We start from the raw sequence: 21291 nt of genomic DNA, 5'->3' as shown, positions 1-21291 counted from the left end.
TCAAGGTTATGAGTCTTCCTAGATATCTGATTTGTAATATAGACCTTTAGTGTAGTTTAATTTGCAGATATTCTACCCTTGAGTGTTTTTTTCTTGTAAACATGCACCAGAAAACCACAGCTGATTGGATTGGATTGTGGTTTAGCCAAGATCTTATGATCTGACTGAGGTATCAAGACCCGTCTGCATAGCTTGATCACTTGAAGGTCAAATGTTATACTGAGATCTTTGATTGTTGTAAACCCAAGGCATTCTGGATCAAAAGTTCAGTTGAATTGTAGGTTTGAATTTTAGTTCTAGTTGAGTTATGTCATCACACCAGGCTCAGATGTGGATGGTTGATTGATTTTTGAAAGAGATTGATTTTGTTGAATTAGAATGAATTTGAGGGTACAAGATGAATGCTGATGATGAAGTTGAGGATTGATTGAGAGTGAGAGTGAGAGTGAGAGTGAGAGTGAGAGTGAGAGTGAGAGTGGGGTAAATGGAATGGAAATCTTAAGAAATCGAGGTTTTACTGATTAGTGAAATTGATTTTGATAATTGAGTTGATTACCATTTATTGATTTACTACTTCAAGCCTTCATTTCCTTCACTTTCTTTCGATTCTTCAAGCCAATCCAATCCAATCCACATGCACTCAGTCTCAACATGTTCAGTCGACATAAGAAATCAAATCGTCATTCATCTAGTCTCGATTTCTCAGCTATCCCTTATGATCCACTCGACATTCAATCAAGTCTTCTTCCTTCTCGCACTCCAATCTCTCGTCCTGCTTCACCTCTTACACCTGAAATCAATCTCAACTATAAAACAATCGCTCAAATCACTCCAAAACCTCGTTCAAAACAAAAATCATCTAATCCTATCAATCACAACAACAACAACAACAACATGACTGATTCAGATCATCAAATTCAAACTGATGGTTTTAGACGTGATGCAATTCAAAATTCAAGATATATCACTCAAACTGATTTACGAAGGACCAATGATTCCACTGAAGATGACCGGTACAGTTCTTCAATCAGAACCGTTTCTACAGCTTCAACTTCAAGTAGGCCGACTAGAGTGAGTTTGAAAGTTTCCTTCTGGGCCTATCCCAGCCGAAAACCCATCTTGGTGATCTGCAGTGAGAAAAGCTGCTTCCCATCATCAACTTCGATACCGTTGTCACTTTACCCTCTCAATCAATCAATTTCCATCCGCTTCTCATCTTTGGCCTAGGCATTTGAAACTCCCTTGGCGATTGGAATCTGTTTACTAATCCTCATTTCTCATTTCTCAAATTCATCTCTAGCAAGATTCTACCGCCAGTAATAGCAGTAACCATCCTTGGCTCCGGAGCCGACCTCGACAAATTTCCTCAACTTCTTCTAATCCATCCGATCAATATTCTTCCGATATGCCTCCACCTCCCGTACCGGGTGTTCGTATGCGTCGACGGCGTTCATCTGAACAATACGATTCAGAACATTCACCTATAGATCGATCTCGTTGGCCACAACCTGATATCAATAGTGATAAGTTCGAACTGCTGAGACCAAGAGATGGTACAGCTGAATTGGTAGTAGAAGAAATGTTTGCAGATATGATGAAACGTCGTGAATTGGCTTGTACGTATTTGAAAAGCTTTGTCATGCCATTCAAGCGATTTCAGACTCATCTAATCTCACCTGATTGTTTGTTTGGGTTTGTCCCTTTATACCCGTGTTATCTCAATTCTTCTCATTTGCTCGCCTTTGTCTTTGAAATTCAATGATTTCAAAAATTCCCTTCAAAACTTCACCATTCATGACATCAAGCTTTACCACCTAGTGCGAAACAAGACATGCTGAATTTTTCATTAGAAAAGAAATGGACGTTGATCTATAATGATCGGTATACTGGTTCGTGAATTGATTCAATCACCCTTTTCTTCGGCGTGGTTATATTCTGGCATCATCGCATGCCTTTGTGTGCATTGTTTTCAACGTCTCTGAAAGGCGCTGATTGTGTTAACTAAAGAATGACCATGTTCGAAGGATGACTTTCATTCTTGACTTATTTTACCTTGAGAACTTTTAATCGTGCTAGTCAATATCAGACTATCTTTCAACGATTTCAACAATATATGCATTTCATCATAGCAAAACATCATGGCTGAATTTACTTATACCGATCCTGACAATCATTTTCATATCTCTATCAATCTAGAATGGCATTCTGCAAGACAAAGACGACATAATCCCGAAACATCACCTTCCAAGCGATCAACTCAAGACTTGATGCCTTCACCTGGTGGTCCTAATTCTCATCACCATGCTACAAACAAATTAGCTAGATCTTCCGGTCATGGTATGTGGCGACATCCTGGCGGTAACCGGAGTGGGAAGAGAGAAGAACCTGAATGGTATATTAAGAAATTTATGGAAAGGTCGGCGGATCACCGAGTTGTGGCTGCATTAGCAGTCGCTTTAAGGACTTACGAGATCGGGTTAGTTCAGTTTTATTTGCAGATCTAATCTTACTATTCTAATACTTTCAATGATTAATCCTGTTGCGCTTTATCATTCATGATATAGGTGGCTACAAGAATTCATTCACCTCAAGGGTCAGATTGTGTTGACTAACTCACTGGATAAGATCAATGCACCTGGTCAAATCCGAAAAGAATCAGACTTGATTACGGAATACGAGACATTGAAATGTTTGAAGATCTTATTGAACTCAAAGCAAGGCGCCAACGATGCTATCCTCCATCCAGACTCGATTTATCAGATTCTGTTCTCTTTAATCTCACCTCATCTTCCGACACGAAAAACAGTAGCAGATATCTTGACGTTCTTATGTCATTGGGATCGTCCCAAAGGGCATTCTCATGTCCTCAAAGGACTTGATCAATTGGCTAATATGCGGAATTTGAGTGGCAAGTTAATTGGAGAAACCTCTGCCCGGTTTGATGCGTGGTTTTCATCGTTTGAGCAAGTGATTGATGGACGAGGCAAGATGGGAAGTTTGGTGGGTGCAAGTGAAGAGATTCGTAGTTTACGAGGTCATAATCCACATAACAGCCTTCTCTCTAACAGTTCAATATCTCCTGATACGCCACATAGCGGTTCTACGCTCACGCCAACGAGTCCGATAGGTATTGAAGGTGCTTTGAATGAATACGCACTCGCAAACTTATTCTTGATCACCTCGATCATTAGCATTCCTGAAGATGTGACGGTCCGTGTTCACTTACGAAGTCAAATGAATAGCTCAGGTCTCAAGCGAATCATTGATAAATTAAGAAAGTTTCAACATAACTCGATCGAAAGACAACTGAATCAAATCGAACTTGAGACAGTACAAGATGAGGAAGAATTACTTGAAACTTATAATCATCGATTGTTGAATGATATGACCAATCCGTTGGAATTATTTAATACTATTCTGGATAATTTAGGTAACTCACGTGCAAAGGAATTCTTTGTTTCGATTCTTCAACATTTATTGTTGATTAAAGAAGAAGGAGAGAATCAGATTCGGTTTTATCAGTTAATAGATCAATTAGTCACTTCTGTGGTATTAGATAGTAAGGCTTTGGATGATGGTGGAGGTGGAGATTTCACTTCGATGCTTGGTGTGAGCGTGGCCGCTGTCCTATCACGGTTTGCGGATCAAGATCAATTACAGAGTAGTGTGACTGATTTACAAGAAGCACGAAGGCAAATCGAAAGGTTAAAGCGTGATAAGGATATGTTGGAAGAAGAATTATTAGCAAATCAAGATGGCAAGGTGACTGAATTAAAACAATCAAATGATGAAATGGAACATGCATTAAATATCTCACGTACGGCTACTGAAGCATTACAATCAAGAATCAAAGAGATGGAAAAACAACATAGATCAGAAGTGTCACAACAAGAATTACAAATTCGAGAATTGTTTACAATGTTAAAAGAATCTAAGAATTTAGAAGTCGTTCAAGATGATAAAGGGATACTTGATAGAAGAGAATTAATGGATATCATGAATAAAAAACTTCAAAGAGAAAAAGCGATTTTAACTTTAGAAGGTAGAACTACCGATCTGGTGAATGTTGAAAGTGATAAGAGTAAAATGAGGATCGAAAGTGACACAACTTTATCAACCCAACGTGGTCTTCATTCTACTAAAGAGTCGATTGATAAAGGAAGATTTGCTGATCCAGATGATGATGCGGTTGAACGACATCAGGCCAATGAACCCATCACACCAACGATCACCATTGACCGTTCTCGAAGTACGAGGAAAGCGCATCGAGGCTCACGTCAACTTCCTTCGGATGGTGATGATAGTGGAAGTGAATTTGGTTTAACACCACCTGATTCACCTGTAGCAAAGAAGAACAAACCCACCAAACCAAAAGGATACCCACTTCCTAAAGATCATCAGAATCCACGAGCGATGATACCCTCTCAAGTCGGACGTAAACCAGCCTTGTATCTTGGTGAATTAAAGATGCATCAATTACGTTCTGCTTCTGGTTCGACGATGAAATATGTGACCACAGATGATGAACCAGATACAGCTTCGGCTTATTCAGAACAAACGATGATGGTGCCTAGCAGTAGTACGAATTCGATTCAAAACTTACCACCTGATTTAGAGATCCTTAGACTTCAGAAATCGACTCGACGACTTTCGAATCCTACCCCGTTACTTCCTCACGACGATCGATCTAGTACACTAGACCTTTTGATTGATGCTTCTGAACGTGGTTCGGTGGCTACTATTAAACTTAATGCTCCTCTTCTCAAGGGTACCCTTCCCGTTCCTGCGTCTGCTGCTCCTCCACCTCCTCCGCCGCCTCCTCCTCCTCCTCCACCTCCTCCTCCACCACCACCACCTCCTCCTCCTCCTCCTCCCCCTCCTCCTTCAGGTCCACCATTAGATCTTCAACTTCAACAGATACCAAAAGCCCCAGCAGCACCACCACCACCACCGGCACCAGGAGCACCACCCCCACCTAAAGCACCAGGAGCGCCACCAGCACCAAGAGCGCCAGGAGCACCACCAGCACCAGGGATGCGGGTACCATTAGCACCGAATGGGATGATGAGTGTTAAGAACCGAAAAGAATTACAGGTGTTTGCAAGTCAAAAATTAAAACAACTTCAATGGGAAAAGATTTCGAAAGATTCGATTCAAAACACAGTTTGGGCACATAACTTTATTGATGAAGTTAAATTGACTGAGATGTTGAAACAGGATGGAGTGTTTGTTGAGATTGAAAAGGATTTTAGGGCTAAACAGGTTAAAGCTTTAGGTGGTCAGTTGAATTCTCTTTTTCTTTGGATTCAAAAAAGGTATCAAACAGAGAAAGATTGATTTGGTTTGGTTTGGTTTTTTTTTGTGCGAGAGTTTAGGTATGAAGAAGAAAGAAGCTTTAAAGAGTGTTTTGGATCCAAGAGTAAGACAAAGAATAGGTAAGGATCTCTATCATCATCATCAGAAGAAAGGTTAAACTGATTGGTGTGGTTTTTTTTTTGGTGGATTAGAAATGATCTTATTGAAACCGGGAGCCGAACCGGATATGGGAGCAAGAGTGGCATCTGTGATTGATAAGATTAGAAGGTTTGATGAAGATTTTTGTACTCAAACTTTTTTGACGGAGTTGAGTGGAGTTGTACCGGATCCTACTCAAGTAAGTAAACCACCCCTCAAAAAAAAGCAACGAAACAAAGCAACCAAAAAAAGCAACCAAAAAAAAGAAGTCCTTTTGCCATTAAAACAGTCATTGATGAGCTTTGGTATCCTTTTTTTTGTTTAGGTTGGATTATTGAACAGACATCAAACTTCATCAGAAGAAGATTTATCATTATTACATGCAGCTGATCGGTTCTTGGTGGAATTAATTAAATTTGATAATTTAACGCTAAGGATAGATGGGATGTTATGTAGATCAAGATTTGATGAAGCATTTGGAATCTTAGATCAAGTAAGTGGAATCTTGATTTTTCAAAAAATCGAAATCGAAACACTCAAATGTAATTTCGGTTTGATTAGAATGCTACCAAGTTTAATGTTGCTACTGGTGCTTTACAAGAAGCTCAACATTTCTCTGGACTTCTCAATGTGAGTTTTTTTCACATGATCATGATGATTTGGATTTACTTAATTGATGTGTGATGGGTTTGAACGATTTTCATCAATAGTTGGTTTTGATGTTGGGTAATTTCTTGAATGGAAATAATTTCCAAGGTGGTGCGTTTGGGTTCCGAGTGAGCAGTATTAATCGGGTATGTGTTTTCTTCTTGTTTAAATTGATTTGATCGTTGATCATTTTTTGACAAGTTTTTTGTTTTCATTTTTTTGATTTTCTTTTTTTTTGATTTTCTTTTGATTTTTTTTAGTTGGTTGATACAAAAGCTACACCAGATGAAGATGGTGCAATGGCTCAATCTGGAGATTTCACTTTATTACATTTTGTTGAAAAGACCGTTTCACAATCTTTTCCTGAACTTGCTGGTTTTCTTGATGAGTTGGCTGAACCTGCTAATGCATGTAGAAGCAAGTCCCTTTTTCTCACCAAACCTTTGAACAAAAAAAAAAGATGAAAGAAACTGATGATGATTTACATTGATTGGGATAAAATTTAGTTGATTTACAAGCATTAGTTAAAGATTTTACAGAACTTAAATCAGAAATCGAAAAAACAAGAACAGCTCTATATAATAAATTTGATTTAGATAATATTTCAACCAATGATGGCTATAGACAAAGAATGCCAAAGTTTGTGAGAGAAGCAGTTAACAAATTAGCTGTTTTGAAAGATAAGATTACCTTGGCTAAAACTTCTTATACTGAAGTTTTAACTTTCTTTGGTGAAGAGATTGATGAACGTAAACAAATGAATTCAATGTCTTTCTTTGGAATCTTTAAAACTTTTGTTACTTCTTATCGGGTTCGTGTGGTTTTCTTTTGTCTTTTTCGTCCTTTTTTGTTCATCAAGTTGATTGTGTTTTGATTTTTTGGGATATAGAAAGCGAGGGATGAGAATCGGAAATGGAATGAAGCACGTACTGCTCGTCAGAAACGACTAGAGGTAATTGTTTTGTTTTTTTCATTTCTCAATCTAATTTTGATAATCCAAAAAAACCTAACCTTGTTTTGTTATGAATAACTAGGCTGAAGCCAATCGAAAAGCCACCAAAGAAGCAGATGATGCAGATCCAGTCTTGGAAGATATCTTAGCCAAGATCAGAGGAGGTACACCAAGTCGACCACCTGTTCGAGCTAGAAGAGAAAGAGTTACCATCATCAATGGTCAATCTGATGTGGGAAATGCGGCGGCTAAGATGTTGGCTATGATGAAGAGTGGAGCGGATTCTGAGATCTTTAAAGATATGGCTGCTGAAGGGGTTTGTTTATGGATTTGATTGAAATTTCTGATTTTTACTTTTGAACTGATGAGTTTGCTTTTTGGTTTTCGAATAGTTTAAAGTACCTGATGATTCAAGTATTGGTGCTACTACTGCTAGGTTACTGAAAGCTTCTGGTGGGGTTGAAGTTGAGGTTACGTCACCCGCAGCAGGAGCGGCAGCGGCACCAGGACCGGCTGATCCTGGAAACAGTTTGGAAGAAGTTGTAGAAGAAGAAGAAGAAAAGTAAGAAGGGGGAGTAGATAGGTGTTTATAGATTTAATGAAGAAGATCTCAAAGACTTCTTGTTTGTTTTTCTTTTTTGCAATTCTCAAATTCTTTGTGTTTGTTATATTACATATCTTCATTAATTTTTTTCTTTATCATCATTCGTTTATTTATTTATACTATCTTTCTCTCTCTCTCTCTCTCTCTCTCTCTCTCTCTCTACATACTGTTTGATTTTTTTATATTGTTTTTTTTTGTTGAATTTAATTTTAACATGAGACGGGTTTTTTTGATTGAAAGAGGAATGAGAAAGAAGAGGACTTTTTAAATGCAAGAATCTTTTTGGTTTGTTTGATATATGCATCCTTTTTTTTTTCTTTTTTTCTTTTTGTTTGTCATACAGGGTTTCTTTTTTGAATGATTATTAAATATAATTCTTCATTTTTTTGTAGCAACAGAGAGAGAACTTGAAAAGGCTTAAGGTTTTTGACTTTGAGAGGGCAGGAGGGAAGGGAAGGGAAGGGAAGGGAAGGAGTCATCGGATGTGGATTTGTGTGGTTTGTTTGAAAAATGTTTTTGTTTTGGGATGTATGGTTGGATTGAATATGAGCTTAGTGGACTGTGACACATGGTTTGGGAAGAGTTTCTGGTTGATTGGTCCAGATGAAGGACATTGAATGGAAAAGGTAGAGAAGCCTCATAGAAACCACATGGGCTCTCCTTGCATGCATTAAAAGAACTTGAGCCCTCTTCACAGAATTTCACAAGCTGTCGTGCATTCATTTGTTCGATTTGAGTTTTAGGATTCTTTTTGGAATCTGATAGCAGTGGTACAACTAGTATGGATGAGCCTTTAAGTATCAATATATTCTGGAAAGAATAATTTTGATCATCTGTTTGGACGATGAGGGATTTTTTGTTTCTATGTAAGACTTCATGTAATACATTTTTATCACAGCAATCTTTTTTGTTTCTGGTAAGAAAGACTTTACTAACATTTTTACTTTTTCTTCAAGTTTAAACGTTTTTTTTCCTCACCTTTAAAAAGAAATAAATGCTCTGATGATGATGACTTCAAGATCATCACATTATTTAGATCCATATATATATAATTTATTAAAAGAAAATATATACAAATTTGATTACTGAGATGAATATATAATTTAAAAAACTTGATTCGAATGATAAAGGTACTATAATTACATGAGATTTGAATGTGTATTATATGTTTTGATCTAGAGATTTTGAATAAAAAATCATAAGTGAACTTTGTTCATAAAATATTTTAAAAAAACAATGATCCATTTGTCCATCACTCAAGCAAATAAGAACATCAAGAAAAAGAGATAAGCAAAAGTTTACATAGTAATCCAAGAGTGATAGAAAATGAAAATGAAAGAAAATCAATTAAAAGAAATGTAAGAGGTAATCATCAAAAGCAAATGATATGTAAAAGAATTCATCATCTCTCGTTTGATATAAGTTAAGGATTTAGAGATGGATATTTTTAGTGATTAAATCCTAAGATTGAGAACTATGAACGGTACGTTGATGTCTTAGTAAATCTGATCTCTGTCTGAAAGCTCTATTACAACCTTCTAATTCACAAGCATGATCAGGTTCGACTTGAAGATGTACACGTTCAACATGATCTGTAAACAAAAAAGGTAAACAAAATGAGATGAAATCTATTCAGACTCAGTGAAGTTCATGGTTAAGTTTAGGAAAAAAATGAAAAAAAAGCTTGACTAACATCTTAATCTTTCATTCCTTGTAAACCCAAGTCCACAAGTTTCACAAATCTTATTAGCAGGTGCAAATCTACGGCCCGAACCACCTCGATTGATAGAATTAGATCTAATTTGATTTGTGATACGAGGAGTCTGATTTGGATGATGATTGGAATGGATCGTAGGACTACTAGGGTTTCTTTCAAATCTTTGATCCAAGATTTGATGATTAGGAGGAGAAAGACTAGGACTACCGATATATAAATTGGAAGTTGATTGAAGTCTTGAAGGATTTGGATTGGAATTTGGAATGTTCCAACCGGTTTGATGATTTGAATTTAGATTATAAGCATCAGAATAAGCTGTAGATGGAATTGAATGGGTTGATAGCTGAGAATGATATGAAGTTGATTGGATTGAATGAGTTTGAGAAATTGATGTAGGATTGTGATTATGATGACTATTAGAAAGTTGAGTTGGAGTTTGATAAAGTGGATAAGTAAATGGATCATATGATTGATAACTTCTTCCGGTTCCTCTTGATTGTTGATAATCATTTAAATCATCTACTAGATAATCCAAACCAAATCCATAATCAGGATTAGGATTAAAAGAAGACATAAAAGTTAAAGTGCTTTGGGTTTAGTAATAGTAATACACACAAGAGATTAAAGATATCAAGCAAAGATGAATTGAGAATCGGATGAAGGGTTAATGTAAAATAAAAAAAAACAAGAGAAAGATTTAGAGCTTCTAGAAAAGAGATTGCGGTATTACAACGAGATGTAAATCAGACAAACTAGTGAATTTGTTTGTAGTTTATAAGGGAATTCTTTCAAATAGGTAGACGAACGTCTTTCTTGTTGTAAAACTATCAAGCAATTCAAAGAAAATTCTAATCTGAGTTTATTTTTGTGTTCTATTTTCTTTCTTTCTTTGTTTCTTTTCTCGAAATAATTGACCAAACTTTGAACCGAAACAAATCTCTATTATAGAAAATTGAAATTCTAAAGAAATGAAAGTTTAACTCATCAAAGAGAAATGGTTAATTTTCAAATAAATAGAAATTTTAAGAAAATTTTAATCGTGTAGAATTGAGGAAAGAAACCTTGGATGTGTTCTTTGTTTAAACAAGATACCTGAAAGTTGATCTTACACACTCTTCCTTTAAATCTACTTCATAGGATTCTTCTAAATCTAGAAAACCAACCTATTCCTCGGCTTACATCCTTTTAGAAAACCAGTAAGATTGAAGCCGCTGTGAAGGGTACAGAGACGATATAGTTGATCAAATATGTATCTTAACGTTATTTGATGATCTGATTTCAAACTGATGGATGAATGATAAGGTGTGTGCTGGTGTGTGTGTGTGTGTGTTTTCTTTTGACGCGCGGCAGCCGGCTTGTTCTTGGTCTGCTGTGATTTTTAGTCGGCAAACAAGTGTGGGAAAGTTTTTTTTTTCAATTTGTGAGTTGATGAGAAAAGTGATTGATTGAAGAAACCTGACCAAAAAAAATGATTTCTTTCCGCCTTGACACAGTACACTTTTTCAAAAAATCCTGATGCTGTGTGTTTGTACACGTTCTTGACTCTTGACTCTTGGAGGAGATGTGGATCTCAAGAGTTTTCCATTTTTAGACCACTTTCTCAATCAATGATCATAGATTCGAATCTTATTGTGTGATCAGCTCTGGGTTTTTTTTTTGTTAGTTCTCAAAGAAAACATCAACAATCGGATGATTTTGCGTAACAAACAAAGCAAAAAAAAACACTCTTTGATATTCTTGATCATATCAACTGATTCCAAAATCACCATCAAGCTTTCTAAAAGAAAAACCTCAGCACGTTCTTTTTTCACTTGAGAATCACATAGATACATAAGAGGATTTACCGCTGTGTGATTGGCTACCTACATCATACATAAGTACAGTTGAAAAGATAAGGAAAAGGAGGGGTAAAAGTTGAAGAAAGTTTACAATCGTATTAGGAGTTTAAGCGGTTTAGATTTCTTGAGTTTGTCCGCAATCAGCGAACGACGGTTAATAATTATGAGTGATGTATGTACATATGTATGTATGCAATCCAAAGGGTCAGAAGCGGTTCGTACAACTTCATCAGTTGGATTTTCTCAAGACATCAGTAGTAAATGTACGTACATATGACGCGTTCGAAATCCCCCGCGGTCAGAATTATGCAGTGCGAGAAGTCGAATGTTTGGATTGGATTAAATATCTTTAATGGGATTGGTGCACATGATACATACATAATTATTTCAGCATTCTTACTAATCTGGGTAAGTTGTATATGTTGGAAAAGTTTATGAAAAGTGTGTTGTGAAGAGCCTAAGAAGCGATACGAAGTCAAGGGAATAGGGATATAGTGGGATTTTCTTGAGAGAAAGAAGGAGAAAGACTTGTCGATGAATGCTTGAAGGTTTTTTGAGAAGAAAAGAACTTTTCAAGACAAGCCTGCTATGTAAGCTGCTCTTTAGCGTTTTTGACACAACCTGTATAAGATGGACAAAACTCAGTTTGAAGTTTGATATTGGAAGCACCTTTTTGAAGTAAAGTGACGGCTGATCCTCCGGACCCCAACGCCCCTTTGAAGTTCGAATGCCTCCTATCGTTTAAATTCTATTAGAAATCAGATAAAGATTGTAGTGCTGGTACGATAGGCTTCCTTTCGTCCCAGTATTGAACGCATTGCCAATTCACTCAAGTCGAATTATGACCACTGCTACTCAAAGCCCTAGCCCTGGTCCATTAGGATCAACTGATTTGACTCGATGGCATGTCGATACAAGTGACGATGGTAAAGTTGATTGGCAATACGATCATTCGATTGATAGAATACTTGGACCACAATCATTCGAAAGCAAATATTGGTTATCGATTCACTCTGTAGGTGGTATTGCTTTGAATCGATCGATCGATTGATTGAGTTGATTAACTGAAAAGTTCGAATCCAGAAAGGACCAGCTTTACCCGATCCTGAAGGTAATCCATTGAAAGCAGCACAGAATGGACTGGAATTTTTGAAAAAACTTCAAAGTCCAGATGGACATTGGAGGTCAGTCATCAATTTCTAAATCAAAAAAACAAGATTTCAAACTTATAAAGATCACTAATTAACTCATCTTATATACAATATGTAGTGGAGAGTATGGAGGTGGGCGATTTTGAAGGTTTCATGTTCAGCTTGATCTCACACTGACCACTGCTCGGTCTCACAAACGCTGGATGGTTCAAAAGGTCCTCTATTTCTAATTCCAGGTAAATTTATAGTGATCAAATAATTTTGTTGCTATTCAAATCTTCTAATCAAATCACATTTATTTGGTCACGTTTTGCATCAGGTTTGGTGATAGCATGTTATATTACCAAAACACCATTTTCAGAAGAAGTCACCAAAGAACTAGCTCGGTATCTTGCAAACGAGCAACGTTGCGGTAAGAGCCCACGTGATCAAGGTTGGGGATTGTAAGCCTTTAACCAGTTTTTTCCAACACGTGTTCAAAATCAGATCCGATTGGCATACTGGGATATACATTTGCTGACATTGGTATTTGTACATCCCATAAAGACATGTTGCTGGTCAATCTACCGTCTTTGGAACTGCTCTCAATTATGTTGCATGTCGATTACTTGGTGTTGATGCAGAAGCTCCAATGCTAGTAAGAGCTCGTGGAACATTACACGCATTAGGTAAATGATCTTCATCTTATTTGATTCGTTTAATCTATTCTTTGAGCTGATATCATGATATGATTTGAATGATAGGTGGCGCAACTGGAATACCTACATGGGGAAAACTATGGCTTTCACTCTTAAATGTATACGAGTAAGAAATTTAAATATAATCATCTAATGAAATCTAAACTGATTTTTTTTTCTTCATTGATTTTCAGTTGGGAAGGTATCAATCCGATCCCACCTGAATTTTGGCTTTTACCTGAATTCTTACCTTTACATCCATGGAGATGGTGGGTACATAGTCGACAAGTTTATTTAGCCATGAGTTATCTTTGGGGTAAAAGGTTAAAGATCGAATTAAATCCATTATTGAAATCTTTAAGAGAAGAATTATATGTTAAAGATTATGAATCGATTGATTGGTTAAACTGTCGAAATTTAATTTCAAAAGAAGATTTATATACTCCTCATCATCCGATTGCTGATGGACTTTTTAAAGTTCTTGGGGTTTGGGAATCGGTTTGTCCTAAAAGACTTCGAAACTCTGGACTTGTAAGTCATGATGATGATAAATTGAATTGAAGAGAAAAATTATCTGACTTTGTTTCTTTTGTTCAATTCATCACGTTTCCTATTACTTGACGATCTTTCAGGATAGAGTTTATGATTTATGTAAAATGGAGGATGAGAATACCAATTATCAGGCTCTTGCACCAGTTAATAAAATGATGAATTTATTAATTTCTTGGGATCGTGATGGATCAGATAGTGAAACGTTTAAATTACATCAAGCCAGTTTACATCAATTTCTATGGATGACACAGTAAGTCTTTTGAAGATTTTGATTTATACAGAATGAGAGTGAAAAATTATAAGAGCTATTTAGAAAGTCGGTCGAAATTTAACTTGATTTGTTTTTTTCGTTCGTATTTAGAAAAGGAATGATGCTCTTAGCTACTAATGGATCTCAATTATGGGATTTAAGTTTTATTACCCAAGCATTAGTTGAATCTAATCTAGCAAATTCAAATGATCAATCTACTCAAGAAACAGTCAATAAAGCTCTTGGTTGGTTAGACCGATGTCAAATTGTAGAAAACCCAAAAGTAAGTCAATAGGAAGAACCAAAAGAAGACATACTTCATGATCATGTGTTGATAGAGTTTCTGAAGAATGAAATGATTCGATATAGTATTATGGATCGGCTTATCGTCATACTACTAAAGGAGCTTGGCCTTTTAGTACTAAAGCACAGGGATATACTGTTAGTGATTGTACGGCAGAAGCCTTAAAATCTGTTCTTTATTTACAAGAAGAATTAGAGTCAGTTTTTCTTCGTTTTCTTTTTCTAGAACTTTGAAAGACTCTTGAGCTGAACTGAAGGATGATTTGATTCAATCAATTAGGTATACACCTAAATTGGTTTCTAAGGAAAGATTGTGTTGGGCAGTCGATGTGATCTTAAGTTTACAAAACTCTAATGGTGGATATGGATCTTATGAATTGATTCGTGGTCCGAAATGGTTAGAATGGCTTAGTCCTGCTGAAGTCTTTTCAAATACAATGGTAGAGTAAATCTCATTTTTTTTTCTTTTGGGTAGGCTTTTGGAAATGCGAAGATGTAAAACTAAAATTGAACTTTGGGTTTAAATCAAAATCTTCATAGGATGTGTTATGTTGAATGTACAACGGCTTGTACGACGGCTTTAAGTGTGTTTAATAAATATTATAAGGATTATCGATCAGAAGAGATTAGGTAAGATGCTGGTGATTTTCTTTGATTGATCATTTGTTTTTTTGGTGGGAGGGCGGGACGAAGATCGGGGTTGAAATTTGACTTGAATTGATGATGATGATTTTCTTTTCACAAACATAGTCTTGCTAGAAAATCTGCCATTGAATTTATTCGTAAAGAACAAAGACAAGATGGATCTTGGTATGGATCTTGGGCAGTTTGGTAAGTTTAATCGACATTATCCAATACTGAACTTTCAAAAATCAGTTTCTTTTCCTGATCAGTGTTTGGTTTTCTTGTTTGTTTTTTTAGTTTTACATATGCTACTATGTTTGCACTTGAATCACTTTCATTAAATTCAGAAACTTATGAAAACAGTCAAACCGTTCAAAAAGCATGTGAGTTTCTTGTTGATAGACAAATGGAAGATGGTGGTTGGGGTGAAAGTTTCAAAGTCAGTCTTTTCCCCTTCCCTTCGCTTCCCCCCCAAAAAAATACTCGAAATTCTAATACTTTGATTTGTGTGTATGTGTGTGTGTGTGTGAAAAAAAGTCATGTGAACTTGGGATTTATATACATGAAAAAAGATCACAAGTTGTTCAAACTTCATGGGTGATTTTAGGATTGATTTCAGTTAAATATCCACATCAAGAAATCATTAAAAAAGCATGTAAATTGATACTGCAAAGACAATTGAGGAATGGTGAATGGGAACAAGAAGAAATTGAAGGTCTTTTTAATAAAACTACTTCGGTGATGTATCCTAATTATAAGTTTGCTTGGTAAGTTTTTTTTTCTTTCTTTCTTGGAAAGAATTGAGCGGTTTTTTTTCTTTTTTTTTGGGATGGATTGATTGATGATGATTCTGTTGTTTTTTTTGGTGGGGTTGTTTAGGACTATTTGGGCTTTGGGAAAAGCGTATAAGGAGTGTCGTGATATTGATTGGTCTACTTAATCTTTTTTTTTGTTGAAACTCAAAACCGTGGATTAGTTTTTGAATTTGAATATTTTGTTTGTTTGTTTCTTGAATAAACCAAGAAGAAAATCTTGAATGAATGAATGAATTACATACAAAAATTAAAGATGAATTTTTTCTTCAGTTTTGGTTAAGGGAAAACAGTTTGATTGAGTTTTTGAGATGTAGGTAGTTATAGCTAAATAAATTGTGAGTTTTTCTTTTCTTTTGGTTGGATTAATTTTATACCCCCTTTTTAACTTGGGGTAACTGATCAAAAAAAGGTTTACTTTGAAAAAATATAATTTTTGGTTTGGGTAAAGGTGTCTGAGTTATTTAAAAACCCATCATATTTATCTTATTTAGATTCTTTACATTTGGTTTCATGGTACATTTTTTCAAGAATAGGATTGATGATGAGCGTTTACTTTGCTCATCTTCCATCAATCTTTTCAAAATCATTTGGATTATATGCTAGTGCTAGAAATATATTAAGGAAGTGGGATGAAGAATCAATTGATTTTGAGAAGATGAACTGAGGAATTTTATACTGGTGAATTGAAGTTAGGATACATTTTTCATTGAGCTCTCTCTCTCTCTCTCGTGCTCTCTTTTAGTTCAGGTTATCTCTTTGATTTTGATCACATTTTTTTCAATATCATAGTTTGGTCTCGTGAGCAGCAGCGGATGATGATGTAGTGTGTGGATCGACATACTTGAGCAGACGAGTGGGTCTGAGGACCAATCGATATGCTCGCAGTTGAGCTTCTCTGTTACTCGTGTCATAATTTTAGATTTTGTTCTCGCTCAGTCATGAAAGGTCAAGTTCCAAGGAAAGAAAGTGACTGCGCAGTCTCAGAGAATGGTGTTTTCTTAAGGGTCTTAATATTTAGTAGTTGTTATGTGAATTGAGATTTCCTTCTGGATTTTTCTAAAATTTGATTGACTGATTACCATTTTGAGTTTGATTGTTCCCACTTTCTCATCAAAAGAAGTACTCAAACTTGATTACAAGACTTTATCATTAGTTTACCATCACTTTACCATTACTACTTTACTTTAGTTTTACTATATTCAGTCATCCAAGCTATCGATCGATCGATTGAATTCATTCACTCAAACTCATCATCACTTGAACCTTGATTATTCATCAATCATCATCACTTCAAAATCCATTCTCACCTCTAGTGACCTTCAAAATGTATAATCGTCATTCTTCAGATCATATTAGAACACCTCGTTCTGCTGAATGGGATCGATCAGAAGATTATCAAGAAAGACCTCAACCTAGATCGGAAGAAAGACCTTATCATGATCCTCGTAGACATTCTAATCATCATCAATATGATGGTAGAACTCAAATTGATCCTAGGTTTCCTTCATCTGATCGTCAATCTCGTCCTCCTTATGTCGGTCCTCCTAGAAGCTTTGATCGAAGACAGGATTATGATGAACGTGATCCTTCAGATCGACCTATTCCTACGGCTCCTTTTGCAGATTCTAGAAGGTCTTATGATGACCCACATAATCCTCGAAGGTCTCAAGAAGTATGTCATCAAACTCACATAGTTCATCATCATCATCATCATTTCATTTGATCCTTTCAATCACTTATACTCATGAACTTCAACAGTTTGTACCTCATCATCAGCGTCCTCCGCGTTATATATCCCACCCTCACCCTTATGCTCATCCTCTATCAAGAAGTGGTCCATCATCAATCAACTCAAACACCTCGCCCTCGTACCATTCTCAAGGCTTCGCTCCTCATGAAGACCGTCACAAAAGTTGGCATCATGAGAATCACCACCACAAGATCTACGATTTAAACACCCAGTTCAATCATGGTCCACCTAAAGAGAAATCAGCGCCTACCCAATCTGTCATCTTTATGGGTTTACCGATCCATACTGATGAAGCCACCTTGCGTACCTTTTTAGAACAGTATGGTGCTGAAGTCGATACTGTCACCATCATTTATGACCGTAACACTGGTCTCAGTAAGCGTTATGGATTCGCTCGTTTTGCTACTGTAGACGATGCGCGCTCCTTTGTCGAGCCTTGCTTTCCACTCGTCACTTGGAAAGAGCCCGAAGGTTCTCCTTTTGATCGATCTGGTGATGGCTTACAAATCAAGATTGATTATAGTCAAAAAGAAAAGATACCTTATGAAATTAGACATAGAGAAAGAGAAGGCGTTCGAAGATCCCCACCGGTGGTTGATTTGAATGAAGAACAATCAGGAGGTAATCATTCTTATAATGGAGCTATCGATCCTACTCCTTCAGCTCTCAATGATGGGGCTCGTGATATTGGTGGCACTCCGACTTCTATACTCTTATTGAGAGGACTTGATCCAATCACCACCGAACAAGAGATTGCTACTCACCTACAGCACATACCTGATCCATCTCAAACCGTTCTTCCTGACTCGATCAGAAAGGTGATGTTGATCAAAGACCGACTTACTCGTGGCAGCTGGGGTTACGCTTTTGTTCAATTTTCTGACGTTCAGGTTTGCGTGTCTTCTACTCAGAACAATCGATCCCTATCAAATTAGATCCTGTAACTAACAACCGATCTCTTTTCAGATCGCCGTCAAAGCTCTTTCCCTTCTTTTGAACACGAGTTTATTCCCTCGTGGCTTTCAGATTCGATCTCGAGTTTTGACTGTGACTTTTGCTCATGAACATTCATTTCATCCAGTTTATACTCCTTCTGATTGGTCATTTCAAGGCCCTGGAGGACAAGAATTAGCTTACTGGGATGATAAAGCTTATTCAGCCGTCTTCGTTCCTGCAGGGTCCAATGGAGAGGCGACAGATGATCACAATGGTATTAAGAAAACTCAAGAATCACATGATGGCAAGCTGACTTCTACAAGAGATGAAGATGCAGATATGAAAGAACTTTTGTCGTCAATTGACAATGATCAGTCCGGCTCCAAGTCAGAGACAGTCAAAATCACAAACTCATCTAACAATTTAAATCCTACAAATGATTCTCTCTCTCAGGACCAACAGCAAGTCTCTTCGTCGGTCGATCAAAACAATGTTGAAAGTCGTGAATCAACAAATCCGGAAAACAAGTCTTCCGAACCATCAAAGCAAGATTCTCAAGTTAATCATACTGATCAAACACAAGCAAAGGGTCTGTCTTACTATTCAATGTTTTAGAATATATGAATCATCAATTTTTTTAGTTTCAGTTTATTCATATTCACATTTTTGACCATGCAACATCAAAAAGCTTCAGAAACCAAGACTGATAAAAAGAAAGGTACCGAATTAATCGCGAGCAAGAAGGTTAGTGGATTTTATTGAATCAGATCTTACTTGAGTTTAATATCAACAAGACTGATCGTCCTCCCCTCTATGTATTCTAGATGGCAGCAAATATTGAAAAATGGAACTCCAAGAAGATTCAAGATCCTTCAAGCACTGAAGACAGTTCAGAACCGGTCACTAACCCTGAGAACCCTGTGAGAAAACATCTCTATGAGTTTTTTTTATTTATCTTATGTGTTTTAGACGAAGGTCTCTATCTCTCATTTTCAAGATATGAACATGTGAAGATCTCTCAAAGAAAGCTCATATCAAGTTTCGATTTAAACTTCATTGATTAATATCATTTACTTACTTTGAGCTTAGATTTAAACACACTTCAAATTGATAAACTGAATTTTGACTTAACTCTTGAATGACCGAAATGAAAAAAAACTCATTGAAAAATTAATTGATTTGAAACTTACAGAATCATGAGACCAACAACAACAACAACAACAACAACAGCAATGAAGATGATTTCAGCGATATGATTCGACTTACCTGTTTACTTTGTCAACGTCAATTTAAATCAACAGAGGATTTAGCAAGACATAATGAATTATCTAATTTACATAAGGTGCTCTTGATTTCTTATATCGGCTTTTTTTTGCAAAAAACTTTTTTTCATTATCATCATCACGAGAAGGAATAAATTTATTGACGTACTTTTCATATCAAATATTATTATCTTCTTTTTGCAAAATTCACATTGGTCACTTTGAATAACAATCGACTATGAAAACCGAACTTCATCAATTGAAAAAATTCATCAAATTGATTTTTCTTGAACACCATTTTTCTCCTTCTCGAAACTGATACTGATTTACAAATCAACAGACCAATTTAGAAAGTGAAACGGCCAGAAAAGCAGGACGATTACGTAAACAAGCCAGTATGAAATCCACAGCGACCAAAAGAGCAGCAAGTGGTAGTGATCTTGGAGAAGGTAGTAATGGAACCAAGTATACCGATCGAGCAGCAGCCCGACGTGAAGCCTTTGGTCAACCTGATGTACCGATTAGTAATAGTTCAGATCTACATGAAGCTAAGAAGGCTAGGTATGAACCTGCTCCTTTACCGATCGAAACACCTGTTTCGGTTGATAAAGATGGAATCCAAGCTAGTAATGTGGGTAGTCAGGTAAGAAAAAATGATTTTTTGAATCGATTTTCTCTTTGGTTTTTCCAAATCTAATCGATGATGATGTGATTTAATTTGGTTTTGGTTCTTGGATCTGGTTTGTCTTTTTGAACAGATGTTGGCTAAGATGGGATGGTCAAAAGGTGAAGGATTAGGAAATGGAACGGGAGGACGAGTCGAACCGGTTTCGGCTTCACAATATACAAAAGGAGTTGGACTTGGTGCTTCGACTGGTATGTGATGGGTCTTTTTTTTCCCGCTGAGTTTCTGAATACAAACAGAGTAGAAGGGAGCTTAATTTCTGATATCATATTGGGTTTTGGTGTGTGTGTGTGTGGGTTTTTTTTAGGTACACCAGTTGGAATGTATGATGATAGTAAAAAAGGATTTATGGAACAAGTTAAAGATAAAACTTTACAAAGGTTTAATCAAGATTAGAAGAGTAAAACGAGACGAAAGGGAAGAAAAAAAAAACGCATAACAAAAACAAAAGAGAAAGTTTGAGTTTATTTGAATATTACTTTTTTCTTTTCTATGAATTTTTTTTTTTCTGGGAGTGTTTTTTTGGTTTTTTTTCTGAAATTTGGGTTTTTTTTGAAGAAGTTGTGTGGGAAAACGATTCAAAAAAGAGAAGATGAAGATGGAAGGTTGTGGGTGGTGGTGGGAGTGTTGAAAAGAAAAAAAAAATCAAATTCTATGATTTGTTATGTCTTTGTCTTTGTGTGTGATTTGTTTGTGAAATTTTATTTTTTGGTTTTGAAAAAAAAAGAAGACTTATATACAGCCGTTTGCAGTTTTGATGAACTTGCGACAAATGACAAGTGAATGTTTTGGGCTGTACCTGTTTACAATTTGCGTTGATCATTTGAAAAGTTTTTTTTTTTTTCAAATGTTCATCAATTATGAATATGGCTGTAGCTTTAGAATTGTTTAGATAAATTAAGGAGGATCCCGGAAAGCTCCTATGGAACCATCTAACCAGAAATTGGGGAAAATTGATTGATTGATACCTTGAAAAAGTGGCTTTTTGAGCCCTTTGATACCAATTTTGTCGGTAACATCTGACGGTTTTTGCCTCAATTTGGGCAGTTTTGACTAGGGCTGTGACCCGGACT

At 36.3% G+C, this 21291-nt stretch overlaps 4 protein-coding genes across 4 annotated transcripts; 3 read left to right on the top strand and 1 right to left on the bottom strand.

The window, feature by feature from the left end:
- Window positions 1-1445: 1445 nt before the first annotated feature.
- On the top strand, window positions 1446-8481 carry MELLADRAFT_115763 (uncharacterized protein; the record flags this gene model as incomplete). Its single annotated transcript, XM_007407206.1, has 15 exons — window positions 1446-1616; window positions 1806-1889; window positions 2197-2476; window positions 2565-5278; window positions 5376-5435; window positions 5508-5653; window positions 5780-5947; window positions 6016-6084; window positions 6165-6248; window positions 6363-6513; window positions 6609-6913; window positions 6992-7054; window positions 7137-7370; window positions 7447-7616; window positions 8424-8481. 15 exons carry the CDS (start codon window positions 1580-1582, stop codon window positions 8479-8481), a joined length of 4623 nt encoding a protein of 1540 aa, XP_007407268.1.
- A 638-nt stretch (window positions 8482-9119) lies between these two features.
- MELLADRAFT_61177 (uncharacterized protein) lies at window positions 9120-9949 on the bottom strand (the record flags this gene model as incomplete). The annotated part of the gene is made up of 2 exons (XM_007407140.1): window positions 9120-9250; window positions 9352-9949. 2 exons carry the CDS (start codon window positions 9947-9949, stop codon window positions 9120-9122), a joined length of 729 nt encoding a protein of 242 aa, XP_007407202.1.
- A 2105-nt stretch (window positions 9950-12054) lies between these two features.
- Window positions 12055-15710, top strand: MELLADRAFT_34476 (uncharacterized protein; the record flags this gene model as incomplete). The annotated part of the gene is made up of 17 exons (XM_007407207.1): window positions 12055-12228; window positions 12297-12397; window positions 12483-12496; window positions 12580-12600; window positions 12684-12807; window positions 12911-13032; window positions 13108-13168; window positions 13236-13572; window positions 13674-13843; window positions 13955-14126; window positions 14213-14343; window positions 14427-14591; window positions 14687-14776; window positions 14897-14977; window positions 15068-15209; window positions 15308-15537; window positions 15650-15710. 17 exons carry the CDS (start codon window positions 12055-12057, stop codon window positions 15708-15710), a joined length of 2196 nt encoding a protein of 731 aa, XP_007407269.1.
- Window positions 15711-16732: 1022 nt separating this feature from the next.
- Window positions 16733-20935, top strand: MELLADRAFT_115762 (uncharacterized protein; the record flags this gene model as incomplete). Its single annotated transcript, XM_007407208.1, has 7 exons — window positions 16733-17257; window positions 17344-18225; window positions 18362-18748; window positions 19464-19613; window positions 19874-20176; window positions 20292-20409; window positions 20526-20935. The coding sequence occupies 7 exons, from the start codon at window positions 16910-16912 to the stop codon at window positions 20612-20614; spliced, it is 2277 nt and encodes a 758-aa protein (XP_007407270.1).
- Between the last annotated feature and the right edge of the window lie 356 nt (window positions 20936-21291).

Source organism: Melampsora larici-populina (assembly GCF_000204055.1).
Source record: "Melampsora larici-populina 98AG31 unplaced genomic scaffold MELLAscaffold_8, whole genome shotgun sequence".
Classification (NCBI taxonomy): Eukaryota; Fungi; Basidiomycota; class Pucciniomycetes; order Pucciniales; family Melampsoraceae; genus Melampsora; species Melampsora laricis-populina.
The sequence above is the reverse complement of the archived record's forward strand: the minus strand, read 5'-3'. Positions and strand labels throughout refer to the sequence as shown.